The 17569-nt window shown below is 42.1% G+C and overlaps 1 protein-coding gene across 1 annotated transcript; it reads left to right on the top strand.

The window, feature by feature from the left end:
* The first annotated feature begins 4327 nt into the window (after positions 1 to 4327).
* Positions 4328 to 16702, top strand: tmc2a (transmembrane channel-like 2a). The gene is made up of 18 exons (XM_031855917.1): positions 4328 to 4824; positions 9104 to 9256; positions 9540 to 9630; positions 9721 to 9802; positions 9899 to 10005; positions 10343 to 10441; positions 10735 to 10877; positions 11179 to 11326; positions 11452 to 11640; positions 11864 to 12043; positions 12646 to 12804; positions 12909 to 13037; positions 13895 to 13962; positions 14279 to 14518; positions 14610 to 14735; positions 14890 to 14968; positions 15462 to 15582; positions 15689 to 16702. Exons 1-18 carry the CDS (start codon positions 4328 to 4330, stop codon positions 15901 to 15903), a joined length of 2826 nt encoding a protein of 941 aa, XP_031711777.1. The 3' UTR covers positions 15904 to 16702.
* The last annotated feature ends 867 nt before the right edge of the window (positions 16703 to 17569 follow it).

The raw sequence follows: 17569 nt of genomic DNA, 5'->3' as shown, positions 1-17569 counted from the left end.
CGGTGTACCACCGTAACCGGGTAAGGAAAGGATGACAGATCTTTAGTTTTCACCAGCATTTGTCCAGAAAGATATCAAAACAAGGAATACATTTTGTAAGCATATCTATGTTACAGCACTTTAATGAAACATAAACCAAGTTTACGTTGAACGGGTACAGACGTTCGGTGCAACATCAGCAGATGAACCGACAGACAGCAGTATTTAAATGTCGGGCGGTTCATCTGTTATGTGGCTGGTGTCGCTGTAGGGGAAACAGGATCTGTTGCAGTGAGCGTAGCCTCGGGTCACGCTATGACACCTGCTCTCCTGCCTCACCATGAGGGCTGTATGTTTTGATGCGCACACACACACCAGCGACATTAACACACTTCTGTTGCTTAGTCAGTCAGGTTGCTAATCATGTTCCTGGGACACGTAAAATTATATTGTTCACAATAAATGCACAATTATTCGACGGGATTAGAAGAACATCTATAAAGGAAAGTGTTTGAAGTAAAGGTACTCACTCTGGAGAATAGGTAAGTGACAAATAATTGATGTGTTAATATACAGGCTGTAATGTGTACATTTTCTGACCTATGTTGCATATAAACAACCAGTTGTTGGTTAGTATATAATTATGTCAATTTACAGCCAATAGCCACTAGGTGGCATTACAGACTTATTTTATCCCATTTAGCAACTTGTAGCTTTAAAACAAAAGCTCAAACGTGACTACACTTATTGTTCATTTGGTGAAAATTATGAAACTCTTAAAAACAAATGAATATAAAGATTTACTCCATGAATAAAGACCACTCCACTATAAATATAAAGAGATGACACATACAGTCAACACTGTTTGGGAGTAGGAAGTTAGGAAGTTGACTTCACGCCCCTCGATTTGCCGTCACGGCTGATGTGATCCCATCGCAAGATCTGTAGTAATATTTAGAGTTTAATATTCCCAATTCTGACTATGTAAATGGAATAAAACATGTTTAAAGTAGCATTTTTACATTGAATTGTATTTATTTTTCAGTACTTTTGTCATGCTTTGTTGCTCGGTCACAGATGTGCAGTAATGCAGCATTTGTGAGACTACTTCCATTAACTTTTAATTGCTCATGCATCTTTCATGGTGGTGATGCATGAAATATTGATTTAGTTTAGGTTTTTAGACATGCATGTGTTTAGAAATGCGTGTCAAGATTCTAAACGTGTCCAGATTTGAATGAAATGGTTATTTTCAGCTGTTTAGTTCTTGTACACAGAATTTCCCTGCAGCGGGTATCGAGAGGGACACGACTGCACTCCGGGCATTTGGCATTTTATAGACTAAATAATAGGCTAATTACAAAATTAACCTACTCATCGCTGTTGGTTTACATAATAGAGGCTCCGCCTGTGGACATATTCAAAGAACTGGATTTACTAGAAAACTTATGTTAATATAACACAGGTTTAATTAAACCCAGGCCTCCATATTGTTTAAATACGGGGATTAAGGCACACATTGCACAGTATTTCATGGAAGACATTCATAGCGGTGCACTCAGTTGTTCACATAACAAGTGACAGATATACCTGTGTAAAGATGTACCAAAAGCTATTCAACAAGCATTTCTGGAGCATACTGGCAGCTTAATACACACAAACCAATGTGTGCATGCATGTAAGCCCTCATGAATTTGCTTTAAAAATATATAAATACATATATAAACTTACAAAATGTCCACTTTAGGTTGAAGAAATGCTTGGTCTGTGTGGTGAACTACATTAGTGCTCGAGGATCTAAATAGGATCAACTAATTACACCACTTTCTCAACATATGGACCTGTGCCCATATTCCCTGAACAGGTGGGCAGGAATGCAGCAGATGTGTCACCTGCAGCATACTGACATGTGCACCAGCACAAGTCTGAAAGGGTGTGATCCACGTCTCACCTGTGAGGAACCGACAAGCATGTAATGGAATCATTTTGGCCGTGAAAAATGAGCTCCACTCTATTATTTAATGAGTCTATATGAGGTGTTTCTTCGGATGGTTTCAGCTCGGCCCACACACAGCTAGCTGATGTCGGTCTCTGGAGCGGGTTCGCTGACTCTATACCTGCTGTGTTTCTTTAAAAAACAAGTCAAAACAGAAATACTGTAACTGCAAAGTCATCTCAGAGTATTTACTGTTTGCCTAATGAGCCTCACAGAGAAACCTAAACCTTCATTAAATCTTCAGGGCGTCTGGTCTTCTTGTGTCTGTGTGTGTGTGTGTGTGTGTGTGTGTGTGTGTGTGTGTACACACGTGTGGTCTCCAATAACAAGACGAGTGAGGGTGTCTCTAGGCACTGTCGATGGTCCTGTGTCCATTTAGGAAAAACAAAGCAGGTTGCATTAGTCAAGCCGAGCTAAGTAGAGCCACACTAATGGATTTTAAGAGCTAAGGGCCTGATATGAGCCGCGGTGTGACCCTAGGATGTATGTCTATGTAGTCATGATAAAAGATATATTTTATATAGTTTATCACCTATCCACGAACACCTGTTGAGAGCGGGTCACATGCAGCAGTCGTCATAGTGACGGCGCTGTCAGATACCTGAGTTGGTTGCTGACGTGGAGCCGAGAGAGAAGAGATCCAACCTGCTGGGGTGTAGACCGGGCCAGCGCTGCAGAGGACACAGGGGACGGACGCTTTTTATTTTTTATTTTTCATCATGCCGAGAAAAAGAGATACAGTTTCAAACGATGCTGGTGAGTTAAGGATCAGAGGACTGGAATCATTTGCTTTTTAGGTCATAATGATGTAAGTTGTGTAGGTCATTCAAATGTGTGATGCTACCTGGTTCATTTCGGAAGAGAAATGTTTTTTTCCTCTGTTAAAAGAAATTTGTATGAAGAATTTGTGCAGTAAAATGTAAGAACACTCACTACTAAACTACTAACATACTTTATACAACAAACGCTTTAATACCAGAGGTGTGGACTTCGGTCATGTGACTTTTGACCCTTTCTCACAAGCAGGGACATCATCACAGGTTCTGCTTATATTTCCACTGGTCTCCACCCACTGTGGAACTACGTTTAGGCCGGGTTACGGAAATGATACCAAATGCATGTTAAAGATACTTTCAAAGGATTAGGGTGCTAGTTCGCATATTTGGTAAAGAAATTGGAGACCCAATCATAGAAAAGCAGCTTCATAGTACAACTAGATCTCAACAACTCCACAGAGAGTTTAGTGTGTTAGCATGCTAACATTAGCTACTTAGCACAAAACACAAAGTACAGCTGAGGCTGACGGGAATTTCATTAGTTTTTCAGCTATTTGGTCAATAGCAAAATCATTGGAACAATTGAAATAATCTGCATTTCTTTAATTAGTGTTTTTGAGAAAAGGAAGCATGTTTCTGCCATTTTAACATGTAATGTGATGAGTAACACCTCGTGCAATGATATATCATTCATTATTTGTGTTTCCAGTAAAAGAAAAAAAAATCCAATCGTTTCAAGTTTCAGTACCCTGCAGGCCCCTTCACAGAACATGGGAGCTCACTATTGTACTACCGTACAACTTTATTACCTTACAACTTCATTGTAAAAAATTCTTAATTCTTTATTTGAATATAGGTGCATTTCACTTTCCCAAAAGAAAAATTGGAGAGGTGTTTTTTTTTACATTTAAGAAATGTCTTAGAATAATGAGATCGCTAAGAGATAGATTATTTAACACAAAAGTCTAAATTACAAGAAAGGGTGACCATTGTTTTTCTTTGATAAATGTCGGCCAGTACATGTCTATCTACGCTGCAGCCACGCTAGCAGCTCTGTGACGCTGTATTTAGGCACAATGGGGCTTTAAGCTAAATGCTAACATCAGCATGCTAACATTCTCAAAAATGAGAATGCTAGCTTGCTGATGTTTAGCAGTTAATGTTTACAATGTTCTCCACCGTAGCATGCTAATTAGCACTAAACACAAAGTGCAGCTGAGGCTGATGTCAGTTTTGCAGGTACTTGATCATCAAGCAAAGTAAAGGACTAATTACAATTTTGACTAGATGATATGTATTATCAAAGTACCTGTTGAGAACATGAATGTCTTAGCAACATATTTCCCTCTGGACCACAGTGGAGGACTGACTGACATTACACAATTGTAATTGTTGGCATTGTTGATGAATGCGGTCACTTGAGCTGTTCGAGAATATGATTGTTTTGCTTTTTTGTGTGTCCTTCCTCAGTTGAGATAGAGGTTGACGGTGATTTGAGTGGCAGTGATGGTGAGTGGATAAAACACCACCTCATGGAACTGATTTGAAAAGAATTGTTGTCTAACAATCAAATAACATGAAGACCAAATGCGATATTTTGTCTGTTTTATTTGGTGATAATGTAGACGACGGCACCCAGAGGAGAGCGAACAGGAGACAGGGAGCTGGAAGAGGAGGTGCAAAAGGAAGAGGCCGAGGGAAAAAACCCGCCAGTGAGGACGAAGACGAGGATGATGAAGATGAAGCTCCCAGGGGGCGCAGGGTGGCGAACAAGAAGAAGCCCACCAAGAAACGTGGGGGTGGCGATGATGATGATGACAGCGAGGATGAGGCTCCCAAGAAGAAGCGAAAAGGAGCAGCCAATAGGAAGAAAGGAGGCAAAGCTGAGGACAGTGATGAAGAGGACAGCGATGTGGGGAAGGGAAAGAAGGGAAAGAAGGGAGGAGGGAGGAAAGGACAGAAAGAGGTGGAGGACAGTAAGGGTAAGAAGGGGGATGCCAAAGGGAAAGACAAAGGGAAGGACAAGGGGAAAGACAAGGACAATGACAAGAAGAAGAAGAAAAAGGACGACAGGTAAGAAGTCAGGTACTTTAGTTATTTTAACAAGGGCCTTTAAGTCAAGACCCACATTTCTTTAATGGACAATGTCATTTCCAATTCATAGAATAACCCTCCCAGCTTAATACATGGAAATCTGTAGTTTTCAGTGTACAAAGTTGTCATTTTTTGGTGTGAGGGTGGTGCTTGCAGAAAGCGATATGCCAAAATGAAAAAGGTTTATCATCTGGGGGGCATGAATATCTAGAACAAACTTCATGGCAAGCTACTAAACTAGGCTAAGAACAATGCTTGCTATTAGGTGCTCACCGTCCCTAAATTTCTCAGCCTTTTTGGCGTGTGACCCGTCAAAATGAAACATTGCCTACTTGCAATCCCTCAGTACCTGTCTGCACGTAATACAGTTTTTGATCAGCCAGAGTGATTTTGTTTAGTCACGGTAGCATTGTTGCTCTATAGCAGGGATTCCCAAAGTGTGGTGCGCCCACCCCCAGGGGATGTGCACCACACATCGATGGATCACACATCACCGCACTGAGCGTCCATCGATGAGAGCCTAGTGCGGTCACCGCATTCGGCTCTCATCTATGGATCACACATCACCGCACTGAGCGTCCATCGATGGATCACACATCACCGCACTGAGCGTCCATCGATGGATCACACATCACCTCACTGAGCGTCCATCGATGGATCACACATCATCGATGGATCACACATCACGGCACTGAGCGTCCATCGATGGATCACACATCACCGCACTGAGCGTCCATCGATGAGAGCCGAGTGCGGTCACCGCATTCGGCTCTCATCTATGGATCACACATCACACATCATCGATGGATCACATCACACATCATCTGTGGATCACACATCACACATCATCTGTGGATCACACATCACCGCACTGAGCGTCCATCGATGGATCACACATCACACATCAGATGGATCACACATCACACATCATCTATGGATCACACATCACGGCACTGAGCGTCCATCGATGAGAGCCGAGTGCGGTCACCGCATTCGGCTCTCATCTATGGATCACACATCACCGCACTGAGCGTCCATCACATACGGCTTCACATGTATGTAATGGGTGCTCTTGTGTGGCACGTCCACTTTCTTTTCTGCCTTTTTTTGCTCATTTAATTGCACTGTCTGCTCGTTGATAATGGTGATGTACTTCGATTGTCTCTCTTGGAGTCTCAACACCTCATTTACAGCCTGTTCTTTCATGCCAGTATTGATGCCTTTCTTCCAATTGTTGATCTTTTTGAAAGCTTTTGACACATTGCCCATGATTCCTGATTCATTCTTCTTTTCCTCTGGATTTCCTTGAGTGCATTCCTTTACCACGTCCGCGGATTTGTCGTTGTCCACGTAGCGTCTTTTAAGGTCAATAATTCTTTTTTTGAATTCCTTATTGTTGCCAATTTCATCAAAGCAACCCTGCAGACCCTCCTTGAAGCGCAGCTGATAGGTCTGCAATATTTGGTCCTCCTCCCTTAATTTTTTCATGTCTAGCGCCAAACTCCTCCGTTTCTTCTCCAGATTTTCAATTTTCCTGGTGAGCTTGTTGTTTGTTGTGAAGGCCTCGTAATTGGCCTCCTGCTCTTTTTTTAACTCGAGAAGCATTTGTTTTATTTTTAACTCTTGTGCCTTTCCCACATTGTGGTCCAGGTCTAATTTGGCTTTTAACACTGCATATGCATTTTTCTCCTCATGAAAACTGAATTTGAGTTTTCTGTAGGACTCTTTTAAATCCCACAACTCGTTTTTGGTAGCATGAATAGTCGTCTTATCTTCTGCAGCATTCAGCACGAGATTCTCATTTGTCTTTTTGAGATCATCCATCTCATCCAGCTCGCAAGTTCTCTCACTCAGGATAGCATTTGTTTTTTTCAGTTCATCGCAGACTTTTACCAGCTTGTTGTAATGGTTGTTGAGAATCTCTCTCTCATTGTTGAAGTTGACTTTATCTGTCGTCTTCTGCCACTGTAGTTCCATTACTTCATTATTGTGGTCCACCTTTTCAGCATGCCGTTCAGCCTCAAGCTGTTTAATTTCATCTTTGTGAGTGGAATCTACCTCTTCCTTTTGCTTTTGGTTGCTCACATCCTTCTCTTCCTCTCGCCTATTGAAGTAAGCTTTGATCTCCAATTCATCAGCTTGATGTTCGAGTGTTAGTGTAGCGACGATTCTATTGTGCATTTCCTCACTTTTCTCACGCTGCTCTGTCACATCTGTGGACGGACACATCGTGAGCAGCTTTTTCTCCATATCTACTCGAAACCTCCACAACTCGTCAAGTTCAGCCAACATGTCATTGTTGACATCTCGGATGACGTCGATTTTTGTGAATAATTCCACATTCTCCTCCATGGCCAGTTTCAACTTTAACTCAAGGTCCTGGTTTACATCCTCAAGAGCTCTCACTTGTAGTTTAAGCTTCATGTCGCTGGCATTTCTGATCTGTTCATCTGTTTCTAGTTTATGTTTGAGCCAATCTATTTCACGCTTAAGGAGGCTGATGCGAGCCATCTCTGTTGGATTGGATTCTGCCATCGTGTAGATTCAATGTGTGAAAATGTAATGACACATCCACAGACATCCAGACTATATGACTTTTCTGTACCTTTGAAGTTTCTGTGCCTTTGAAGTTTCATGCCTTTATGACATCATCGCATTCCGTGAGTTCTGGAAGGCTTTAGGCTTAGGCTCCGCCCACAAGCTGAATGTAAACAAAGTTCTGGAAGCCTTTCTAGCTTAGGCTCCGCCCACAAACAGAATGTAAACAAAGTTCAAAAATAAACAAGTGTGTGTGATGATCTTGTGACTGTTCTGGCTGCAGAATCATGTGCGACCTCATGATGATGAGGCGACATGATTAACTCAGTTCAGCTAATTATAACACACACACACACACACACACACACACACACACACACACACACGAGTTGGTATGTATGCCTGAATTCCTGGATGTCTGTCACTAACAGCTCATCATCCTTTCTAAGAAGGCAGAGTGGCCAAGCGTTATTCAAAAAAGTTTTAGGTTTGTGGCCTCAACACGAGTTCAGATACTCAGACAGGATTTCAATAAATCTCTGGGTTCAGCCATCTTATCTAAAGTAGAGAAAGTGAAGGTGATCGTATCCAAAGGTTCCATTACAATCAACCTTTGCTCTGAAAGACTGAGTGCAACTCGTGTTTGTCCTGCAGCGACACGATGATCACAGCTACAGCTCAGCATTTTCCTCGTTCTGCTTCCTGTGAAAACATCTCACAACAGTTACACGCTCCTTCATTAGCACCGAAACGTTTTATTTTCGTAAAACATTTGCCAGACAAAATATCCTAAAAGCTCTTCTGACCTGAAACTAACTTTTACATGTGACACACTTCACTTCTTGTTCTCGGTGTCAACTCACTTCTCACTGTCAACAGTTTAAATAGAGGCAATTCATACAGAGGGAATAGTCCTTCTGGTGACGAGCGAGCCCCATTTGGGGTTCGAGCGAGACCGTTTAGCGTGGTAGCGTGTCGTAGAATGCTCTTTTCAGAAACAAATATAATGAATGCTCCACACGTTATATACCGAATTAACGAAACAATTCTGGGCAAAATCATCATACCAGCCATTTTACACACTGCAAACACAATTGTACGCAAACTAATATCATATCTAGAAGACGTACCACAATACCACGTATTTTTCGGCATGATATCCAGTGAAAGTTTACACAAGGCTTTCACACTCTGCCATCGACAGTAACACAGACAGTGAAAACATTCGACATGCTGGGTTCAATCAACACGCTCACCGGTCTAAGCCAAACTCTCAGCTGGTTCCCTGCTCTCTGACATCCCCTGTTTGGGTCTCCGGTGTGGCTCTGACACACAGATGAGAGCGATGAAATGTGATAAAACACAAAGTGGAAAATAAACTACGTGTGATGCTGTTAAATCCAGACATGACATACTCGGGCGCCTGGCGCGGCTCCGATCTGAGATCAAATTTCAACAGGTCATGGATTAAACAACTCCAATCCAGCTCAGAAACACAATGTCACTGCATCAAAGGTCCTATAGGGATGGCATTGTCAGAATTAGCATTCAGCTCAAAGCACCGGTGTGCTTTAGCGCCAGCAAGGCTGTTGAGTGTTAGTCTTGTTTTCTCTGTTTAACATAAATATTCTTTGGCCTGAAGCAGCGAGAAGAGTAATTCACAATTGTGTTTGCTTCAACAAACTCCCTTCTCCCTCTCCATCGCCCTTTTCTGCTCCAGTTCATCTGATTCCAACTCAGACTCTGAGGAGGAGGAGTCCTTGTCAGAGGGAGAGATGGCCCAGCTGTTGGAGGAGGTGGAGGAGAAGAAGAAGTTGATTGCCACCATCAGGAACAAGCCGTGGAGGATGAAGAGGAGGCTCGTAGACCTGAAGTAATCATACATCTGTCCTAGTCTCCAGCTTGAGACACATGTTTCTCAGCTCGTCGCAGAATCTCTGAGCCATGTATCCAGCCTTGACATGAGAATGAATCATTTGCAATTTCAATTAAATTTGTAGGTAGAATATTTGGGTTCATTTTACCCGTCAGCATATGTGAACATATTTGTTTTACAGTTTTTCAACCATGATCTTATGTCAAAATCAAAATGGAAAAAACACAAGTAGCTCCCTCTAATGAACATGCATCTCACACGTGACCTTGTTTCTTCACAGGGAGGCTCAAGAATTTGTGGATAAGTTTGAGGGAGCTTTGGGCAAAGGGAAAGGCAGGAAGTGGTTCGCCTACAAAGTGATGATGAAAAAGGTCAGCACAAAATTCAAACTTTCTATCTTTTCTTTTCTTGTGTGTGTGTTTTCCATCAATCATTTTTAATGTTTTGTTTTTTTATCCCAGAAATGGATCAAGTTCCAGAGGGATTTTGAGAATTTCAGAACAGCCTGTATCCCGTGGGAGAGGAAAATCAAAGATGTGGAAAGTAAGTTGTGTTTACAGCACACAGCGGTGTTTATCAGCTGAACAGCGACTTCTAGTGGACAGATGCCGAGTTAATAAATCCCCTCAATGTCTTCAGGTCACTTTGGGTCATCTGTGGCGTCTTACTTTATCTTCCTGCGCTGGATGTACGGCATGAACTTGGTCCTTTTTGGTTTCACTTTTGGACTGGTGGTCATCCCAGAGGTGAAATGATGTGTTACTGAATCATAAAGCTGGAATATAATCCATTCATAAAGCAAATAATTACTCATATAGTTTGAAAGACTTCAAGCTATTTATTATATATTTTGACTATGAAATTAATGTAAATAAAAATATTTAGATAAATATACAGATAAATTAAGTAAAATCAGGAAATGGTTTTCGATATAAGAAAAGAAATCAAGAGATGACGCTGACTCAGCCAGCTTTATTTTCATGGGCAGGTTGTTAGGGGCCCTATAGGGGCCCTGATGGCAGGAGGAAAGCTCACCTGGAGAGTGATATGTTTATCAATTCAAATGTTTCTGCTTATTTCCAGGTTCTGATGGGCCTTCCCTATGGGTCCATTCCCAGGAAGACTGTACCTACTCCAGACCAGGACACCGCTCAAGACTACTCTGTCCTCATGGACTTCAACGTGAGTCTGATATGTGACGATACAAACAGCCCGACCCTCAATGGTTTTAGCGCATACATTTTGAAGTCATGCTGTAAAGAGTCCAAAAGTAAAGAACTTTCTCTAGATTGCACAGCTCATATCTATTTTACTACTGATTATTTTCTAATCTTTCAACCACAACAGCCTGAGAGAGAAGATTCAGTTTGCTCGTTAAGTAATTAAACCACACTGTTTCTTTTTATTTCACCCTTAATTTCCCAGAGTTGTAAAACAAATGCAAAAAGTAAATAATGACGTCCTTTTTTTCTTAGGGCTACTGCAAATATTCAGTCCTGTTCTACGGCTATTACAACAACCAGAGGACCATCGGCTTGCTGAAGTTCAGGCTGCCTCTGTCCTACCTCATGGTCGGGATCGGCACCTTCGGCTACAGCCTGATGGTCGTGATCCGCACGTGAGTCTGCAGCAGCAACCTGCTCGGGTTGTTTTATATGGTTGCTTTTCATACGTTTACTCTCTTCTTGAGTTGGATAAAATTTGTTGATAGTTTGATTTGATTTGATTTAGTTTTTTAAAATGTGACAAAACAAAGCAAGAACTCAAACAAACACAGGGATAACGGAACCTAAAGACATCAAGATAAAACTACTGTTTGAATTCACTCGTTTGTGATGCAAATATCAACATTTTATTTTGATGATGTACAGGTTTGTCTGCCTACCTGCCCATTAGGAAGGATGTTTTGTTTGTTTCAGAATGGCCAAGAACGCTGATGTCGGCGGTGGAGACGGAGACGAAGGCGAGTTCACATTTGCCTGGAAGATGTTCACCAGCTGGGATTACCTCATTGGCAACTCAGAGACCGCTGACAACAAATACGCCTCCATCACCACCAGCTTCAAGGTAACTGATATCAACCATTTTACACGTGTGCTGTACTTTTCAGTCCACCGGTTGTCCCATTTGAGCTCACTGCTACACCGCTAATGACTGTAAATCCTTTCTGTTCCTGCTCCTGACGAGAACAGGAGTCCATCGTGGATGAGCAGGAGAACCAGAAGGACGAGAACGTTCACCTGCGGAGGTTCCTCAGAGTCATGGCTAACTTCCTGATCACCTGCAGCCTCGGCGGCAGCGGATACCTCATCTACTTCGTGGTGAAGAGGTCTCAGGAGTTCGCGAACAGGACCGACCTCAGCTGGTACGAGAAGAACGAGGTAATGTTGTAACACACATTTGACAAAACAAAAACAAAGAGGAAAGACTTTCCATCATCACATGCCACTCAGCCGAAAAATCTCTAATAATAGCAGTGAGAAAATATGTAAAAAAAAAGACAGAGACAGAGAGACAAATATAGGCAAATAAAATAGTGTTCGTTCTGATGAAATATTTATTTTACATCAAGATGTTTTTGGTGATTGTACTTGTTTTGGACAGTTGGAGCTCATCATGTCTCTGCTGGGGCTGGTGTGTCCTCCTCTGTTTGAGACCATCGCTGAGCTGGAGGACTACCATCCACGAATCGCCCTCAAGTGGCAGCTCGGCCGCATCTTCGCCCTCTTCCTGGGAAACCTCTACACCTTTCTCTTCGCTCTGTTTGACGAGGTCAACACCAAGGTATAGCAGCAGTGCGCGTGTGTGAGTTCTCCTTTTTTCAAACTGACCAGCTGAACAGTTTTTTCTAGAGTATCAAGTCAAATTTTCGGAGCGCATTCAGGCACCCTAGAAGTTTGACTCTTTACATTTCGGACTTTCCTCTGGTACCACACTTGGGCCAAAATGTCAAGTTTGCTCACAGGATATGTCATACATTTTAAACTGATCTCATTTCTATGACACCAAGATCTTTTAATGTTGTACTATGCTCAGGTTACACCTTTTGAGCCCCACTTCTAGGTTGTAATGAATATTTTAGTCACTATCGGTCTCTAGCAAAACTTTAGAGACATTCTCGTTTGTTTGTTTATTTTAGCTGAATTTTCCAACGTCCACAAGATTGTGCGTTTGAGGGGAATGTCAGTAGTATTAAGCATACAGTCTCTCAATCAACCCACATGTACTATTTCTGTAGAACCATTAATACCTATAAGATGTATATTTATATTAGAAAGCATATGAATTAAGATTCAAGTCCGCATTGTTTTGTTTTGTGTCTCTGTTTGCATCACAGTTAAGTTAAACCTGTGTCACTGTTGACTGATTCACTTTATGTCCCGTAGCTGGAACAAGAGGATTCCATTAAGAACGCAAGCATCTGGGCCATGAAGGAGTACTACGCCAACTACACGCTCATGCTCAACGGCACCGATTCCCCCATACCCCCCATGAACCCCGGCGATGTCATCAGAGGACCCTGCTGGGAGACCGCCGTCGGCATTGTGAGGAAAATCACAAAAAAATCAGTCTGACGGATATCATCAGACAAACCGAGGCACAAACCCCTGTGTCCCCGTTTCACTTTCCTCAATGTGTGTCTTTCCAGGAGTTTGTGAAGCTGACAGTGTCGGACATCCAGGTGTCCTACCTGACCATCCTGATCGGTGACTTTGCTAGAGCTGTCATTGTTCGCTTCCTCAACTACTGCTGGTGCTGGGACCTGGAGGCCGGATTTGTGAGTCCGACAGCTGAAGCATTTAAAAGGTTTACTGAGGGTGTTTCTAAAACTGGTCCATAGCTGAGTAAGTGGTGAACTTTTTGTTCCTCGCTTTGATGGAGTAGCAGCTTCTGTTCTATTCAAGTGAGCCAGCATGCACAATACAAGGTCCCTGAAACCAAAGCAGCATCAATCATTTTGTTATTTACACCGGTGATTGTCCCACTGTGACACGACAATTTAAGAAAACATCTTTAATTTTTAAATTGTGAGCATGTAAGAAGTCAGATTCAGGTGAATGCGCAGGTGGAAAACAGGGTGGACACTGCTGTTTAATGTAGCTGTCAATGCGTAGTCATTTCAATCAAACTAACCCTTTATGATTTGTATTAGTTGTTGCTGTGTTCACTGTGGAGTAAGATGTATTAATGTAATGTTAAATCAGTGAAAGTACAAGCGTAACTAATAGCTTTAACAGTGGTTCAATCCCAATATGGATCCCAGTAAAGACATTTCAGCGAGGGAGCGTCCCCTTCATGTAGGTTACTCCTGGAACTTGCTCACCTGTTCATCTTCAGCCTGAAAACATGTCGAAATGTCTGCTGAGAAAAAGACATTTTCTACCGTGACGGACCAAACGTTATTTACAAATCCGAGTATTGTAACACACAATTGTGTGATTTTTGTGTGAAATGTCTCAAAATCTGGATCGACAGAATGATTCATCTTCTGATATTGTTGACGTGATATCGTTACTCTTTTTGTCAAAGGTCTAATTAAGTAACTTACCTAAAATCCAGCTCTCTATCTGCTCACATGGTGACTTATTTAACTGCTCTAAGGAGTAAGTAATCCTTTTCTCCGTTCACTTTCAGCCGTCATATGGAGAGTTTGACATCAGCGGTAATGTACTTGGATTGGTTTTCAATCAAGGAATGATCTGGTATGAACTTTATTTGTCCGTTGCCTCCACCCCCACCCCCCCACCCCCCCATGTGCATGTGTTTAAATTGACATGCATGCGTTATTTTATCTGCATGTATCTAGTATCCCTGAGTGGATGTATAATGTGACCCTCTAATTATCAGTTACACACACACACACACACACACACTGTTTACAACACATTTTCAGACAAGCTTTGACTTACTTATAGTGGCATTGTTATCATTTAAACAGAATTAACAAGCTTTCATATTTAATGGTTTGTCACACAGCATCTAATCACATGACGTGCTGTCATGTTCTGTGTGCTTCAGGATGGGTGCGTTTTATGCTCCTGGGCTGGTCGGCATCAACGTGCTGCGCCTCCTCAGCTCCATGTACTATCAGTGTTGGGCTGTCATGGCCACCAACGTCCCACACGAGAGAGTCTTCAAGGCCTCCAAGTCCAACAACTTCTACATGGGTCTGCTGCTCCTCATCCTCTTCCTCAGTCTGTTGCCCGTCGTCTTCACCATCATGACCCTGCCGCCTTCATTTGACTGCGGACCCTTCAGGTAACAGCACGTACACAAAGAACTCATACATAGAGGATGTATAAAAACGCAAGCACACACACACACATGTTGACCATGTGGATGTTTGCAGTGGGAAGGTGAAGATGTTTGATGTGATCATGGAGACGATCGACCTGGACCTGCCAGCCTTCTTGGGCACACTTTTCAGCTATGCAGCCAACCCAGGCCTCATCATACCCGCTGTACTGCTCATGGTGTGAGTGTAGAGGAGACACAGTGGATCACACGCACACACACACACACACACACACACACACACACACACACACACACACACACACACACACAAATAATAAGTGTATCTTTGCAGCCACTGAAAAATGACAAATCCCATCATTTCTCCTTTACAGACTGGCCATCTACTATCTGAACTCAGTGTCTGAGGCCTATCAACACGCCAACATGGAGCTGAAGAAGAAGATGCAGATGGTAAGTAGAGAATGGGGTTCGCCCTGAGAAGTAGAACAGGCTGAAATTTGTTTGAATCCGCGCCCGAAAAATAATACCCAACATATGCACCATTTACTTGTGTTTGAGTAACATTTGATAAAAACAACAGTGACCTGCTGTTTTAGGAAACTGCTGAGCCTTTCTATAAATCAAAACTTTTGTGAACAGTTTTTAAAGATTCACGTCTTCAGTAGGAACCAATGGGCTTGGGGCTGAGAGCCACAGACAGGGAAGGGAAAGTATTGAGAGACGGACACGCATTGTTTGTTTTGGTCTTTTGATTGGATTTCTAAACAACAACAAAAATATAGAAGATTGTCAGCCTTATCCTTGAAGCACTGTTTTGATATCTTTAACGTAAAAGACTCATTTAACATAACAGTTCTGTTCCTCCTTATTGTTTTCTCTCTCTTCCTGAATGTCTCTGAAATGTTTTTCCCCACTTTTTTCTCTCAACCACCTGTCTTTCCAGACTCGGGATGAAGAGAAGAACCGGAGGAACAACACGGACAGCACCAACCAGGTCATGAAAGACCTGGAGGACCTGCTGCCAAACCGATCCCTCATGCCCCCTGCTCCTCCACCACAGCCTGGTCAGTAAACTGCATTCATTGAGGTTTTATATGGTTCTGAATTCAAATCTAATGTGACTTTATATCTAGATATTGAGCTGATATATCACTGTCTCCGTCTAAACAGTAAAGAAGCCAGAGCCAGAAGCAAAGCCAACTAAAACGAGGCCTGGGACAGCCGGTAAAGGCGTTAACTTGCAGAGAGATGTGACTCTGGCATCGCCCAACCCCAACGCTCGAGGGCCAGTGAGCCGGCCGCCCGGGCCGAGAGGCCATGGACCACCGCCGGGTGCCGGACCGGGCAGAGGCCGTGGGAGGGGGAGGGGGCCCCCTCCGAGATAACAGTATGAGAGAATCACATCCCTGCAGGCTGTGTTCATGCCGCAGACCATCTTAGTTCATCCATGTCTGGAATACGTGACATGAATAGTCACAAAAACAAGGTGTTGAGATTGTGGCATTTCAATTAAAAGGACCTTCATTAGGTCTTCATATTTACTTACTGACGTCAAAAGTGGTAATTTTTGTAATGACAAAGTTTTGCAACTCAATGCTGGAAAAACCTATATTTTAGTAACTTATAATTCATGAAGAAAGAATGCCACAACCTGCTTTTATGCTCACACTGTATGGATGTTGATCAGCCATGATGTCGGTTCTCACACTGCACTGCATGTTCCAATGAAGTTTCTTCAAATGAGACAACACATTTGACATAAAGGGTGGAAGCATTACTTTGGGCAATTCTACTGTGAACAAAAAGTAAGAAGAAACGATGCAGACAACATCAGGACATCTTTGTTTCAACAACATTCTGAATCAGTGCTCAGTCTATATTGAATTGCAATTAATCATAGCAGTACTTCTGATAAGATGAGATAGATAGAGCTTTGTTCATCCCAAAGGAACTTTCCGTGCCCAAGAAACTCAGTATACATTTGAGCGAAAAAGTTCATTCTTGGAAAAAATAGTTTGACAACAAAATAACTGCGTAGAAGCTTTTCCTGGAGCTTTGAACCACGTCTCACAGTCTCTGTGTACATTGTATAGATAGTTCCAGTAAAATAGGAAATTGAATGGAAATGTTGACAACCATTAAACACAGAGTCTTTGCTTTGGGCCAAGCACAATAGCACAAAACTCTGAGATGTTTCGATGAATGAAATAATAGATTTCATCGCGTCCACTTTTGTAGATTATTTTCATATATCCGGACAACTCATTGTGTATTTTTGCTTTCATATGCAATACTCACAGAAACATGTTATTGTGTGGTGATGTCTGTGCTCGGGCTTTTTGGTTTTCGCTCACATTTACTCTGACTTTGTAATTCATGGTATGACTCTGACTTTGAATAAAGTTTTAAAACTTTGAAGAGCATCTTTCATCCTACTTTTTACATATATATGTTTATAAAAATGATATATATATATAATCCAGTTTTAAAAAAAGTACCAAGAACGATGCAGGAGAACCAGGAACATCATTTTTTTTTTAAATTCCACACATTCTTTTTCTTGTCAAAACCTAAAAGAAAAATACATTACCCACAATGCAACGAGCCCACCGACAGTTCGGTTGGAGATTCAAGCTCCATCAGAGATGAGGAGCGGGCTACAGAGGTCTGGTGAGCTCACTTCTTTTTAACTCCTCACCCCAAGATATTTTTTTACTTTCAAACTTGAAGTCTTCTTCCCCAGCCAACATTGACTTAAGTGACATCACTTGAGGCAATTCATCAGAGAGTACACAGAAAAGGCTTTATACTATTTGTTTCACATCTGTTTACAGGTGAAACATCAGTTGAGTTCCCTTTCAGCAGTATCAGCTCAAGAGAATATGTGGAACATCAGGTTCAGTCATGTAATTGTGCAAGACCAACAGTGCGGAGTCTCAGGTCAGTATTTAGGAGTGTTTTCTTCACCAGCTCCTTTAAAATATGTGCTACAGTCAACTTTATCACTGCCCCCTCCATATGTGTGTGTGTGATTGATATGTTGTTTGATTA

This window comes from Anarrhichthys ocellatus, unplaced genomic scaffold (assembly GCF_004355925.1).
Source record: "Anarrhichthys ocellatus isolate YVR2014 unplaced genomic scaffold, GSC_Weel_1.0 scaffold16, whole genome shotgun sequence".
Taxonomy (NCBI): Eukaryota; Metazoa; Chordata; class Actinopteri; order Perciformes; family Anarhichadidae; genus Anarrhichthys; species Anarrhichthys ocellatus.
Note: the sequence above shows the minus strand (reverse complement) of the source record. Positions and strands in the feature narration are given on the sequence as shown.

What these genes read in the sequence shown, in the direction of transcription:
- tmc2a (XM_031855917.1), top strand. Translation starts at nt 4,328, where the DNA reads ATGAAGACCAAATGCGATATTTTGTCTGTTTTATTTGGTGATAATGTA. An exon ending in TTGACGAGGTCAACACCAAG is followed by an intron (nt 12,044 to 12,645) that starts GTATAGCAGCAG and finishes TATGTCCCGTAG; the next exon opens with CTGGAACAAGAGGATTCCAT. An exon ending in TTCAATCAAGGAATGATCTG is followed by an intron (nt 13,963 to 14,278) that starts GTATGAACTTTA and finishes TGTGTGCTTCAG; the next exon opens with GATGGGTGCGTTTTATGCTC.